Genomic DNA, 15,003 nt, shown 5'->3' on the forward strand with positions numbered 1-15,003 from the left:
AATCCATAAATCCTTAAAGGCACGCAGCATGTCCACGGAGTCCTCATAAAAAACCGGCACCACAAAGGGCTGGTTAATGTGGAAGGAGGAAACCACCTTTGGCAAAAAACAAAAGCGGGTCGTCGTTGACGACCAGGTATGGCGCACGGCAGGAAAGGTCGCCCAGCTCAGACACCATCCTGGCCAAAGCCAAGGCCAGTAAGAGCACCGTCTTCTACAACAAAAACTTCAAATCAACGGTTTCCAGCAGCTCAAAAACTGCAGACTGAAGAAAAGACAGAACCAAGGGGAGATCCCATAGTGTTGTCGGGGCTAGAAAGAGAGACTGAACCCGAAGGACCCCCAGAAAAAAAGGTCTGTACCTTCGGAAGCAAGGTTAACTGATGTTGACAGAAAATGGACAGGGATGCAATTTGTACCTTCAGGGATCCCAAGCGAAGACTGGCATCCAGGCCCGTCTGCAAAAATAACAAAAAGCGTCCCAGGTGAAAGGTTGTAGTGCACCAAGATACGTAGGACTTCCAGATCTGATGACAGTGAGCTGAAGTAACAGGCTTCCTAGCCTGAAGCATGGTCAGAATGACTGCCTGTGGACTGCCCCTGAGGTCTCAACAGCCACACCCTCAAACACAGTCCTTGTAAGGCAGGGTGACGGAACGGACCCTGTTGGAGGAGGTCTGGCCGCAGAGAAAGCGGCCATGGTTCGACCACCAAGAGCATCCGGAGGTCGGAGTACCAGCTTTTGCGGGGCCACCAGGATGACAGTGACCTTCTCCCTCTTGATGCGCTTGAGCAACCGAGGAAGGAGAGGGATTGGCAGGTACAGAGCCGTCAAGGCGTTGACTGGCACTACCGCCGGGTCCCGAGTGCGGGAGCAATATTGGAGAAGCTGATGATTGAGCCTGGACGCCATGAGGTCTATTTGGGGAACGCCCCAACGTCGAAGCAGCTGTGAAATACCTGCGGATGAAGGGCCCATTCCCCCAGATGCAGATCCTGACAACTGAGGTAGTCGGCTTTCCAGTTGTCCACACCGGGGATGAACACCACCGTCAGCGCCGCAGCAGTGTCTTTCCACCAAGACAAGGATGCGAGATACCTCTTACATGGCTGCGCGACTTCTGGTCCTTCCCAGACGATTGATGTACACCACCGAATGGGAAGTCCCTTCAGCAGGGAAAATTACTGAACCAGGGCATTGTAGACTGCCCTCAGCTCCAGGACATTGATCGGCAGAAGTGTCTTCTGACGCGACCAACGGCCCTAAAGGTGATGGTCCAGCACCACAGCTCCCCAGCCCCTGAGGCTGGCATCTGTCGTCAGAAGGACCCATTCTCAGATGCTGAACCGACAACCCGCTAGCAGATGACTGGATTGTAGCCACCACAAAAGGGATATGCACATCCTGGGAGAGAGGTTCCCCAAATGATGCATCTGTAGATGAGATCCAGCCCATTGGGACAGTAGATCCAGCTGCAAGGTTCTTGAATGAAATTGTCCGAATTTCAAGGTCTCGATGGAGGCCATCATCTTCCCCAGAAGGCAGATGCAGAGATGTATTGACACCCGTCGAGGTTAAAGGACGAGCTAGACTAGTGCCTGGATCGCCAAGGCCTTATCAACTGGAAGGAAAACCTTCTGTAGGGTCGTGTCCAGGATCATCCCCAGAAAGTGGAGCCGCTGAGATGGAACCAGCTGAGACTTTGGGAAGTTGATGATCCAGCCGTGCTGCAGCAGCAAGTGATAGGTGTTCAACACATCCTGTAGAAGCCTCTCCAATGACGGCGCCTTGAGGAGGAGATCGTCCAAATAGGGTACTATGGTTACGCCCTGTAGCTGCAGAAGGGCAACCATGGAAGCCATGACCTTCGTGAATACCCGGGAAAAAGAAGAAGGGAGTCCAAATGGAAGAGCTCTGAACTGATAATGGGATTCCTAAATAGCAAACCGCCGAAAAGCCTGATGTGTTTCCCAAATCGGAATGTGTAAGTAGGTGTCTTATGTAAAGAGACACCTGGAATTCCACTGGTTCCAGGACCACTATCACAGAGCACAGGGACTCCATCTTGAACTTGTGAAAAGTGAGATAGAAATTCAGAGACTTCAAGTTCAAAATGTACCGGACCGCGCTGTCTGACTTGAGTACCAGGAAAAGGTTTGAGTAGAACCCCTCCTTGCGCTAGTGTGGAGGTACCGACACCAGGACCTCCGAGTCCAGTAGCTTGGCAATGGCCTGCAGTAATACCACTCGCTTGTCTGCTGAGGCCGGAAGCCCAGTCGTGAAGAACCGAGGGGAAGGAGGAAATGCAAACTCTATTTGGTAACTCTGGTCTATGAGGTTCCGAACCTAAGTGTCTGAGCAAGTCCGTTGCCATACGCCCTGAAACGGCCGAGGCGTGCCCCCCACCATGGGAGTCCCCAAGTGGGAAGGCATCCCGTTATGCCACGTGCTTGTCGGCAGACTTAGGGTCTTGGTGGCGGGAGGAGGCGGAAGCACCACTTCATCCCCGGAGTCCTCGAGAGGCGGAGTAAGAACCTCTTGCACAGCCTCTAAATTTTGTTGGGATACGAAAGAACCGAAAGGAAGTACCTGAGTAGGCTCTCCTTGTAGCCGGGGAAAGAAAAAAAAGTAGACTTACCCCCAGTAACCTGGGAAATCCATTTGTCCAATTCTGGACCAAACAAAATGTCTTTCGAGAATGGCAACGCCTCCACCGCCTTCTTTGACTCTGCATCAGCCCACCAGGAACGGAGACAGAGGGCACGGTGAGCTGCAATAGTGGATGCTGAAAAAATACGGGAACCGAGCAGGCCCACATCCTTGGAGGCATCCCCGAGGTATATGGCTGACTACAATATATGCTCTGCCAAGAGAAGCAGGTCCGCGCGTGGAATTCCCGAAGGCAGGCCCTTTGCTAACTCCTCAGACCACCGTTCTATTGCCGTGGAGACCCAAGAACTAACAAGGACCAGCTACCGTACAGACTAAAGGGTAGTCTATAACTTAAGAAGTCACCCCGGGAACCGGTAAGGTAGTTTTCTTGGGAGAGCCGAGAGACCGACGAATCCACCAGAGGGGGAGTTTCCCACCTCATCCGATTTTCTGTGGGAAAAGGGTAGGTACCCAGGAGACGCTTGTAGATCTGGAACTTCCTGTCCAAATGCATCCATGCCACTGCCAGTTGATCATCGAGCTCCTGGGAAATGGGAAAAGTGAAAGAGGCCCCCTGTTTTTACACAAATAGTGACATCTGGGCCGGAGACTCTGTGTCCGTCACCTTAAATACCTGGCGCACCGAGAGGATGAGAGCCTCCAAGCCCTGAGGGCCCACATCCACCTCCTGAAGATCAACGGAGGGACCTCTTCATCCGAATCCTGCAAGAACTCACTTTCCTCTAGTGGGGATGAATGTCCTCATCTGAGTCCTCTGACTGTAAAACCGACGGCAGAAACCATTTCTTGGGTGGCAGCTGTGGTGGTGCAACCTGCGCCTGAGAGGAAGAACCCACCACTTGGATCAGACTATCCATGGATCTGGTTAAGGCCTGAGACCAGGGCAGCTCAGATGACTGCACCCTCGCTGCCTCTCTTTCCCTGCGGAACTCTGTTACCTCTGCCGGGAGTTGGCCACTGCAGCAGGAGCAGGGTCCCCCCTTTCGTAGGATTCACAAAGCAGGGTGCCATCAGAGTGAGCCCGAGTGAACTTAGCGTTACACTTGTTACAGGCATAGAGCTTCTGAGAAGCCTTTGAGGCTGCCCCTTTTCCTGTCATAATGAGTACACAGGAGACAGATACAGCAAAAAACAACTCAACACACAGGCACACAGTGACAGTGAGGAGAAGAGAAAGTGAGGAGAGACACTGCAATAGAGAGGAAGGAGTGCCACACAAATCCCTCAGCAGGGCTCCCCAATCACCAGCCCTGTCACCCCAATAATACTTTCACTGTCCCCGGGTACAGGCTGGACAGGATGGTGGTTACAGATGAGTACCCACTGTAGTCCTTGCTTGCCACCAGAATTGGAGTCTACATAGTATATTAGCTAAATGGGAGTTTACTTTGTGTGCCAGTAACCAGAACTGGGATTATATGGGGGTGTACCATTAACCAGCATAAGGGTATGCATCATATACAAGAGGCAGGCAAGGTGCCTACTTGCCACTATAATGGAAATCTGTTTTATAAAGTTGCTGCAGAATAGGAATGAGTTTAGTATACAAACCTTCAGGCTTGGTGTTTGCATTTTATATTAGCCAACACAATGGTACTTTGATCTGCATGGTATACTAGTCTGCTCTGTAACATGACATGAAAATGGATTCCACTTCAAATATTTGCTACCAGAATGGGATTTGTATAGTACAGTGGTCAGCAGGATAGACACTATATAGTATACTGGTCACCAGAATGGGATATGTTTAGTACAGTAGTCACCAGAATACAATCATATATAGTATACTGGTCACCAGAATGGGATCTGTATAGTACAGTAGTCACCAGAACAGAACCCTATATAGTATACTGGTCACCAGAATGGGATCTGTATAGTACAGTAGTCACCAGAATAGAACCCTATATAGTATACTGGTCATCAGAATGGGAGCTATATAGTACAGTGGTCACCAGAATACAACCATATATAGTATATTGGTCATAAGAATGGGATCGGTATAGCACAGTGGTCACCAGAATAGACCCTATATAGTATACTGGTCACCAGAATAGAACCCTATATAGTATACTAAGGTAGTACCAGAATGGGATCTGTATAGTACAGTGGTCACCAGAATAGAACCCTTTATATTGCACTGGTCACCAGAATGGGATCTGTATAGTACAGTGGTCACCAGAATAGAACCCTATATATTATGCTGGTAACCAGAATGGGATCTGTATAGTACAGTGGTCACCAGAATAGAACCCTATATATTATGCTGGTAACCAGAATGGGATCTGTATAGTTCAGTGGTCACCAGAATAGACCACATGTAGTATACTGGTCACCAGACTGGGATCCGTATAGTACAGTAGTCACCAGAATGGACCCTATATAGGATACTGGTCACCAGAATAGTATCTGTATAGTGCAGTGGCTACCAAAGAGGACTCTATATAGTGTACTGGTTGCTAGAATGGGATCTATATAGTGCAGTGGTTACTAGAATAGACCCTATATAGTGTACTGGTCACCATAATGGGATCTGTATAATACAATGACACCACAATGTGTCCAGATGTAGTAATCTGTCACCAGAATGAGATCTGTCGATTACAGTGGCCACCAGAATGGACCCTATATAGTATACTGGTTACTAGAATGTGTACAGCAGTCACCAGAATAGACCCTATATAGTATACTGGTTACAAGAATTAGATCTGTACAGTATAGTGGTCACCAGAATGAGATCTGTACAGTACAGTGGTCACCATAATGTACTCTATAGAGCATACTGGTCACCAGAATGGACACTATAGAGCATACTGGTCACTAGAATGGACTCTATATAGCATACCAGTCACCAGAACAGACACTAGAGAACATACTGGCCACTAAAATGGACACTGGAGAGCATACTGGTCACACGAATGGACCCTATATAATATACTGGTCACCAGAAAGGACACTAGAGAACATACCGGTCACCAGAATGGACACTACAGAGCATACTGGTCACCAGAATCGACACTATAGAGCATACTGGTCACCGGAATGGACACTCGTGAACATAATGGCCACCAGAATGGACACTGGAGAGCATACTGGTCACCAGAATAGACACTATAGAGCATACTGGTCACCAGAATGGACACTAGAGAACATACTAGCAACCAGAATGGACACTGGAGAGCATACTGGTCACCAGAATGGACACTAGAGGACATACTGGCCACCAGAATGGACACTGGAGAGCATACTGGTCACCAGAATGGACACTGGAGAGTATCCTGGTCACCAGAATGAACTCTATATAATATACCGGTCACCAGAATGGACACTAGAGAACATACTGGCCACCAGAATGGACACTGGAGAGCATACTAGTCACCAGGATGGACCCTATATAATATACTGGTCATCAGAATGGACACTGGAGAGCATACTAGTCACCTGAATGGACACTAGAGAACATACTGGCCAGTAGAATGGACACTAGAGAACATACCGGTCACCAGAATGGACACTATAGAGCATACTGGTCACTGGAATAGGCACTAGTGAACATACTGGTCACCAGAATGGACACTAGAGAACATACTGGCCACCAGAATGGACACTAGAGAACATACTGGCCACCAGAATGGACACTAGAGAACATACTGACCACCAGAATGGACACTGGAGAGCATACTGGTCACCAGAATGGACCCTATATAATATACTGGTCACCAGAATGGACACTAGAGAACATACTGGCCACCAGAATGGACCCTATATGATATACTGGTCACCAGAATGGACCCTATATAATATACCGGTCACCAGAATGGACACTAGCGAACATACTAGCAACCAGAATGGACACTGGAGAGCATACTGGTCACCGGAATGGGCACTAGTGAACATACTGGCCACCAGAATGGACACTAGAGAACATACTGGCCACCAGAATGGACCCTATATAATATACCGGTCACCAGAATGGACACTATAGAGCATACTGGTCAGCGGAATGGACACTAGTGAACATACTGGTCAACAGAATGGGCACTAGAGAACTTACTGGCCATAAGAATGGACACTAGAGAACTTACTGGCCACCAGAATGGACACTGGAGAGCATACTGGTCACCAGAATGGACACTAGAGAACATACTAGCAAGCAGAATGGACACTGGAGAGCATACTGGTCACCAGAATAGACACTATAGAGCATACTGGTCACCAGAATGGACACTAGAGAACATACTAGCAACCAGAATGGACACTGGAGAGCATACTGGTCACCAGAATGGACACTAGAGGACATACTGGCCACCAGAATGGACACTGGAGAGCATACTGGTCACCAGAATGGACACTGGAGAGTATCCTGGTCACCAGAATGAACTCTATATAATATACCGGTCACCAGAATGGACACTAGAGAACATACTGGCCACCAGAATGGACACTGGAGAGCATACTAGTCACCAGAATGGACCCTATATAATATACTGGTCATCAGAATGGACACTGGAGAGCATACTAGTCACCTGAATGGACACTAGAGAACATACTGGCCAGTAGAATGGACACTAGAGAACATACCGGTCACCAGAATGGACACTATAGAGCATACTGGTCACTGGAATAGGCACTAGTGAACATACTGGTCACCAGAATGGACACTAGAGAACATACTGGCCACCAGAATGGACACTAGAGAACATACTGGCCACCAGAATGGACACTAGAGAACATACTGACCACCAGAATGGACACTGGAGAGCATACTGGTCACCAGAATGGACCCTATATAATATACTGGTCACCAGAATGGACACTAGAGAACATACTGGCCACCAGAATGGACCCTATATGATATACTGGTCACCAGAATGGACCCTATATAATATACCGGTCACCAGAATGGACACTAGCGAACATACTAGCAACCAGAATGGACACTGGAGAGCATACTGGTCACCGGAATGGGCACTAGTGAACATACTGGCCACCAGAATGGACACTAGAGAACATACTGGCCACCAGAATGGACCCTATATAATATACCGGTCACCAGAATGGACACTATAGAGCATACTGGTCAGCGGAATGGACACTAGTGAACATACTGGTCAACAGAATGGGCACTAGAGAACTTACTGGCCATAAGAATGGACACTAGAGAACTTACTGGCCACCAGAATGGACACTGGAGAGCATACTGGTCACCAGAATGGACACTAGAGAACATACTAGCAAGCAGAATGGACACTGGAGAGCATACTGGTCACCAGAATGGACACTGGAGAACATACTGGTCACCAGAATGGACACTGGAGAACATACTGGTCACCAGAATGGATACTGGGGAGCATCCTGGTCACCAGAATGGACCCTATATAATATACTGGTCACCAGAATGGACACTAGAGAACATACTGGCCATTAGAATGGACACTGGAGAGCATACTAGTCACCAGAATGGACCCTATATAATATACCAGTCACCAGAATGGACACTATAGAGCATACTGGTCACCGGAATGGGCACTAGTGAACATACTGGTCACCAGAATGGACACTAGAGAACATACTAGCCACCAGAATTGACACTAGAGAACATACTGGCCACCAGAATGGACACTGGAGAGCATACTGGTCACCAGAATGGACACTGGAGAGTATCCTGGTCACCAGAATGAACCCTATATAATATACCGGTCACCAGAATGGACACTAGAGAACATACTGGCCACCAGAATGGACACTGGAGAGCATACTAGTCACCAGAATGGACCCTATATAATATACCGGTCATCAGAATGGACACTGGAGAGCATACTGGTCACCTGAATGGACACTAGAGAACATACTGGCCAGTAGAATGGACACTAGAGAACATACCGGTCACCAGAATGGACACTATAGAGCATACTGGTCACCAGAATAGGCACTAGTGAACATACTGGTCACCAGAATGGACACTAGAGAACATACTGGCCACCAGAATGGACACTAGAGAACATACTGGCCACCAGAATGGACACTAGAGAACATACTGACCACCAGAATGGACACTGGAGAGCATACGGGTCACCAGAATGGACACTAGAGAACATACTGGCCACCAGAATGGACCCTATATGATATACTGGTCACCAGAATGGACCCTATATAATATACCGGTCACCAGAATGGACACTAGCGAACATACTAGCAACCAGAATGGACACTGGAGAGCATACTGGTCACCGGAATGGGCACTAGTGAACATACTGGCCACCAGAATGGACACTAGAGAACATACTGGCCACCAGAATGGATCCTATATAATATACCGGTCACCAGAATGGATGCTAGAGAGCATACTTGTCACCAGAATGGACACTATAGAGCATACTGGTCAGCGGAATGGACACTAGTGAACATACTGGTCAACAGAATGGGCACTAGAGAACTTACTGGCCATAAGAATGGACACTAGAGAACTTACTGGCCACCAGAATGGACACTGGAGAGCATACTGGTCACCAGAATGGACACTAGAGAACATACTAGCAAGCAGAATGGACACTGGAGAGCATACTGGTCACCAGAATGGACACTGGAGAACATACTGGTCACCAGAATGGATACTGGGGAGCATCCTGGTCACCAGAATGGACCCTATATAATATACTGGTCACCAGAATGGATACTAGAGAACATACTGGCCATTCGAATGGACACTGGAGAGCATACTAGTCACCAGAATGGACCCTATATAATATACTGGTCACCAGAATGGACACTATAGAGCATACTGGTCACCGGAATGGGCACTAGTGAACATACTGGTCACCAGAATGGACACTAGAGAACATACTAGCCACCAGAATTGACACTAGAGAACATACTGGCCACCAGAATGGATACTAGAGAACATACTGACCACCAGAATGGACACTGGAGAGCATACTGGTCACCAGAATGGACACTGGAGAGTATCCTGGTCACCAGAATGGACCCTATATAATATACCAGTCACCAGAATGGACACTAGAGAACATACTGACCACCAGAATGGGCACTAGCGAACATACTGGCTACCAGAATGGACACTGGAGAGCATACTGGTCACCAAAATGGACCCTATATAATATACCCGTCACCAGAATGGACACTAGAGAACATACTGGCCACCAGAATGGACATTGGAGAGCATACTGGTCACCAGAATGGACACTGGAGAGCATACTAGTCACCAGAATGGACCCTATATAATATACCGGTCACCAGAATGGATGCTAGAGAGCATACCGGTCACCAGAATGGACACTATAGAGCATACTGGTACCCGGAATGGACACTAGTGAACATACTGGTCACCAGAATGGACACTAGAGAACTTACTGGCCACCAGAATGGACACTAGAGAACTTACTGGCCACCAGATTGGACACTAGAGAACATACTGGCCACCAGAATGGACACTGGAGAGCATACTGGTCACCAGAATAGACACTATAGAGCATACTGGTCACCAGAATAGACACTATAGAGCATACTGGTCACCAGAATAGACACTAGAGAGCATACTGGTCACAGGAATGGACACTATATAGCATACTGGTCACCAGAATCAAACCTATATAATATACCGGTCACCAGAATGGGGGCTGCTTGATACACAGCCAACAGAATAGCCCTATTTATTTATTTTTTTTAAATACCACTGTGTACAATACCATTTATATTGTTCTGGATGCTGGCTTTAATTCTCGCTGATGTTTTTATTTTGTGTGTATATGGACATGAAGGCCTTTATGTGTAACAGTAAGGGGGTCTTCTCCATCCTGTCAGTCACACAACCAATGCTACATGCCCAAAACATTCACGGACTTCTTTTTACCCAATAAGCAACAACGACTTTGCCCTGATTTGTGTAGGATCATTTGAAGACAAGCTTTATTTGCATCACCTTCAAACTTCCCGTAGGGTGTAGCAAAGATGCATGTAGTTTTTCTGATCATATTTAGCGTTGAATACACAGTACAACAACAGAAAGGAAGAAAGAGCCATAGTGACAGAGAAAGATAGAGAAAACTCGGGTGCAAACGAGAGCAATAGATGGAGATAGAAGATAGGAGAAAGTGTGAGAGTATGTATTAGAGGTGTTACATACACTGAGGTTACTCCCTCTGGCTCGGGTTTTCCTTCGCTGCTAAAGCAAGACAAAGACAGAGGGGAGAGGAGAGACAAGAGGTGGGGAGAGACCACAGTAGCGTAGGACGGACAGAAAGACATCACGGGGAGAGAGACAGGAGGACAGAGAGCAGGGGGAACAGAGAGAGAGAGAACACAGGTTAACAGCAGTTAGACCGAAACACTTTCATATAAACAGCGTCCAGTTTAGAGGACAAATGACTATAGAGAGGTGAGGAATCACACAACGGCCACAAGAGGACAACATGTGAGACGGCAGAAGACATCTCCCAACCGATAACCCCACCCAATACCCAGCTCACTTTGAGGACCCTGGATAGTATGTTGAATAACAAAAGATGACAGGATGTGAGAGTGATGTGCGGAAGGGAAGACAAAGATGCATGGGAAATCCTGGCAAAGAGACAGCGCTAAAGTGTCAGCTTAGTACAACCATAGCAGGTACATGGAGACTGGCTGTAGAGTCAATGATTTATGAGGAGCTCAATGCAGTCTTCTACCTGAACAGGTTGCAGCAGGTGAGAGTTGTAATGGATGCAGACATGACTATTGTTTTAGGCATTTGAGATCGTGAATGATTATGAAAGCAGCCATGTAGCTTGTCTGTTACACAATCTCGGTTCAGTCTCTTGCTTAGCGTGTCCATGTTACCCTGCGGATATATACGCTGTGGACAGCTTCCTTTCCAGCAGTTGTCTGTCTCTTGTTATAGTGCCTTATTATTTATTTATTAGCCTTTATTTACTCAGCGCTTTGCAGAAAATGATTACTCACTCATGTGCCTTGGTAATGTATTCTTGGTAACTTTCCCCTTTTCTGCAAACTTTCACACCACAGTAATCTAATAGCCCCATGTTTTATTTGTGAAGAAAGTTAATAGTAAACCATTATGTTATAAAAAAAATAAAATAATAACTAATGTCGTCCTATATATCCCCCTTGGTCAATATAATTAGTTGAACCACCTCTAGCAGCTATTATAGCCAGTAGTATTTTTGCAGAGTTGAGCACGTCAGCCGTAACTGCGCCCACACTGCGTTCACGGAGCTAAACGCGGATGGTCACCCGCATACGGAGTTGTACGCATCTCTGCGGCCAGGCCGCCCCTTCCTTACCCTTGGTTTCATAGCAGTCATCGTTATCACCAGTCCTATCCCTGGTGCAAAAGATCAGGTGTAGTTATGCGTATGCACAACTCTGCATGGCAAGTTTGTCGAGACGCCCACTAGACACACCCTACATCGCTAAACTTTGCAGATGTGTGAACACCCCGGAGCATGTGCATTGCAAAAGCACTCAAGATACACCCGCAAATATGACCTGCCTCATCCCCTACCTAAATTGGAGCAATATTTGCCCATTATTCCCTGCAGAATAGCTGAAGCTCTGTCAGGTTAATTGCGGAGCAGTGACATATATAGTTTGAGATCTCACCACATTTTAATGGGATTGAGGTCAGAACTCTGACTGGTTCATGCAAGGTCATCTAGTTTCTTTATGTTAGGCCACTCCAGGGTTGCTCTTGCCAGGAGCATTGAATAATCACCCAGGAAAAAAAATAACACCCAGTAAGTTTAGGCTATTTGACAGAGGGTTGCAGCTTTTTGCCCATGATTTGTCTGTATTGTGCACCATTCATCTTTCCATCAGTCCTAGGGGCTCATTTATCAAAGTGTATTTTAGGTATGCATTCCAGATATTGGCTCCCGCAGCTAACGCCATCTGAAGGTGGCGTTAGCCACTGTAGCCTATGGGCTACACTGCACAATATTAGCCGGCGGATGGATCCACCGGAACCCTCCCCGGCTATGGCGGATGTGCATGTGCAGTGCACAGGCCGGCAGCCCTCCGGTAACATCGCAGGGACGGGCTCCCCGTGTCCCTGCATGCCCCGGGTGATACTTCCAGCCAAAGAGATCGCTTTTTGCAAAGCGATCAGGGGCGTTACTGGCATGCCCTTGATAAATGGGCCCCCTAGAGCAGTGGTTCTCAAACTCCATCCTCAGGACCCCACACAGTTCACTTTTTGCAGATCACCCAGCAGGTGCACAGGTGTATTCATTAGTCACTGACACGTTTTAAAAGATCCACAGGTGCAGCTAACAGTTTCACTAGTAATTATGTGAGGAGACCTGCAAAACATGCACTGTTTGGGGTCCTGAGGACTGAGTTTGAGAACCTGTGCCCTAGAGAGATTGCCAGTCCCAGCTGCTACTCCATAATACAGTATAATGCTACCAGCGCCATACATGACAGCGGGGCTGGGGTTACCTGACTGGGATGTTATGACATCAAAGTTCCACTTCCGTCTCCTACACCACATGACTTCCTGCTGCATCGTCTAGGTGGAATTTTGCTAACTCATTGCGAGCGATGATATAGTGTTTTATCTAGTAAGGGTTTTCTTCCTTGTGACCCTACCATAAAGGCTCATTTTTGTGGACTGCTTAGGAGATTTTTATTACTTTTTTCTTGAGTTATATTACAACGTTCTTGTGCACTTACCAAGATTTACGCCTCTCTGTAGTCATATTGGTAACTCATTTGGATTGCGCTTTGTTTTAATTGCTAAATGATTATTTGGAAAGTCTCTGCAGTAGAACACCACAGAGGACTAGTGTCGACAATGTGGTCCTAATGATTAGGAAATGTCTCTGTTAGCTGAATAGGATGTGGATATTGGTTCATGTCTAGTCCCATCCTATCTGTCTTTAAACCGTAAAGGCCCCCATACATCAGCAATCTGAAAACCACAATTGAACAATTTGAAGATTTATTGCCCGATATTAGGATTTCCCAATCGAGCAATCTGCTCCCATACACTACAGATCTTTTTCAGTGATTTGCAGATCGATTGCATCAAATATAGATCTGGCAATCTTGAAAGGCCCATCATTTTGCTAGAAACGGTCTGCAAATCTGCTGATCATGTCCATACACTAGCAAACTACAGCCCCAATCCATCTGTGAAATCCAACATGTTGGACAATCTGATTAAACAATTCCAATCACTTTTTGGTTGCAATCTGCGATCTCTGAAGCCCATACATTGCAGATTTTTATACACAATCGATTGCAAATTGCATGATTGCTGCAATCCATCTCTGATGTATGGGGGCCTTAAGACCCAGTATTTAGCTCTTTCTTCACCAGCGAAACCTGTCCGAATCTATTCCTAGCCCTGTCTGGGCAATACCAGATGCCCAAGAATAAGGACCAGGACAGGAGTTGAGTAAAACCAATCAGGACCTTTCACTATCAGGTAACAAGCTCCGAACAACTCAATGACTAACATCTATGGAGTGGAACATTATGAGTACCTATGTCGGACCTTGGTAAAATGCGGAAGCCATAATATTAATAGTAATATATGAGAAACCTAAGGTTAGTATAACTATATTAGGCACTTGGTTAGTTCTGTGGGTGCAGTATCCGGCTTGGCGCTTAGACAGTCCTGCGGATAAGCACTGATGGTATTTGTTATGCATTTTGAGGCTGATGCTGAGTTGAACATACGCTTGTTTGCAGAGCGTATCTTGCGTGTTTTCGCACTGTGCATGCTCCGGAACCGTGCGCAGGCAATGCGGAGTCGGGTGCCTTCCAATCACATCTATACTTATTGACTGGAAAGGGCAAAAATGGGTTGTAGCATAATGACCTCACGGAGGCTTTGCAACACAGGCAAATATACATATCATTACTGTGTATGCAGTGCCGGAGCAACGTGTGACTGATTTTCTTCCAGCTCTGCACCAGGATCTTTATCTTTTCCTGTGCAGTGGAGAAAACTTACTTTTTAAACTGTCCCTCTTTTAAACCCAAATCCATCATACTTTCCCTCCAAGTGATCCCTCTTACGGTTACATGTACACATGTGCATGTTTAACCGACTTCAATGGATCACAAAAGAGTAGGTGGCTGTTGAACTTGTAATGACAGGATACATGTACTGTACTGTGGTACATGATGTAGTGCCGTGTTTTACAGTCTGTGCCTTCAGATAAATTGATGTCTATAAGTCTATGATCGCAAGACAAATGGTGCCCATTTAATATAACTTAGATTTCCCCTCTATTTCAGCTACAGTACAGGTAAGAGGTTATTTGCTTTGATAAGTAGCAAAGTTATCGGGAGTTTGTCCTACATGT

The 15,003-nt window shown here is 46.7% G+C and overlaps 1 protein-coding gene across 8 annotated transcripts in view; it reads right to left on the reverse strand.

Annotated features, from left to right (window-relative positions):
* CACNA1A (calcium voltage-gated channel subunit alpha1 A) overlaps positions 1 to 15,003 on the reverse strand; it is a 300,806-nt gene that overhangs the window by 25,883 nt on the left and 259,920 nt on the right. For 5 of the 8 annotated variants that reach the window (XM_088473953.1, XM_088473951.1, XM_088473947.1 and 2 more), the window contains one exon: positions 10,815 to 10,853. The exons of 1 other annotated variant lie outside the window; for it this stretch is intronic. In XM_088473953.1, the coding sequence (XP_088330079.1) occupies positions 10,815 to 10,853 (39 nt within the window). The remainder of the gene's footprint in view (positions 1 to 10,814; positions 10,854 to 15,003) is intronic. 2 more of the 8 variants (XM_088473954.1, XM_088473948.1) reach the window with 1 other exon arrangement.

This window comes from Taudactylus pleione, unplaced genomic scaffold (assembly GCF_031769625.1).
Source record: "Taudactylus pleione unplaced genomic scaffold, aTauple2 ptg000145l, whole genome shotgun sequence".
Lineage (NCBI taxonomy): Eukaryota > Metazoa > Chordata > Amphibia > Anura > Myobatrachidae > Taudactylus > Taudactylus pleione.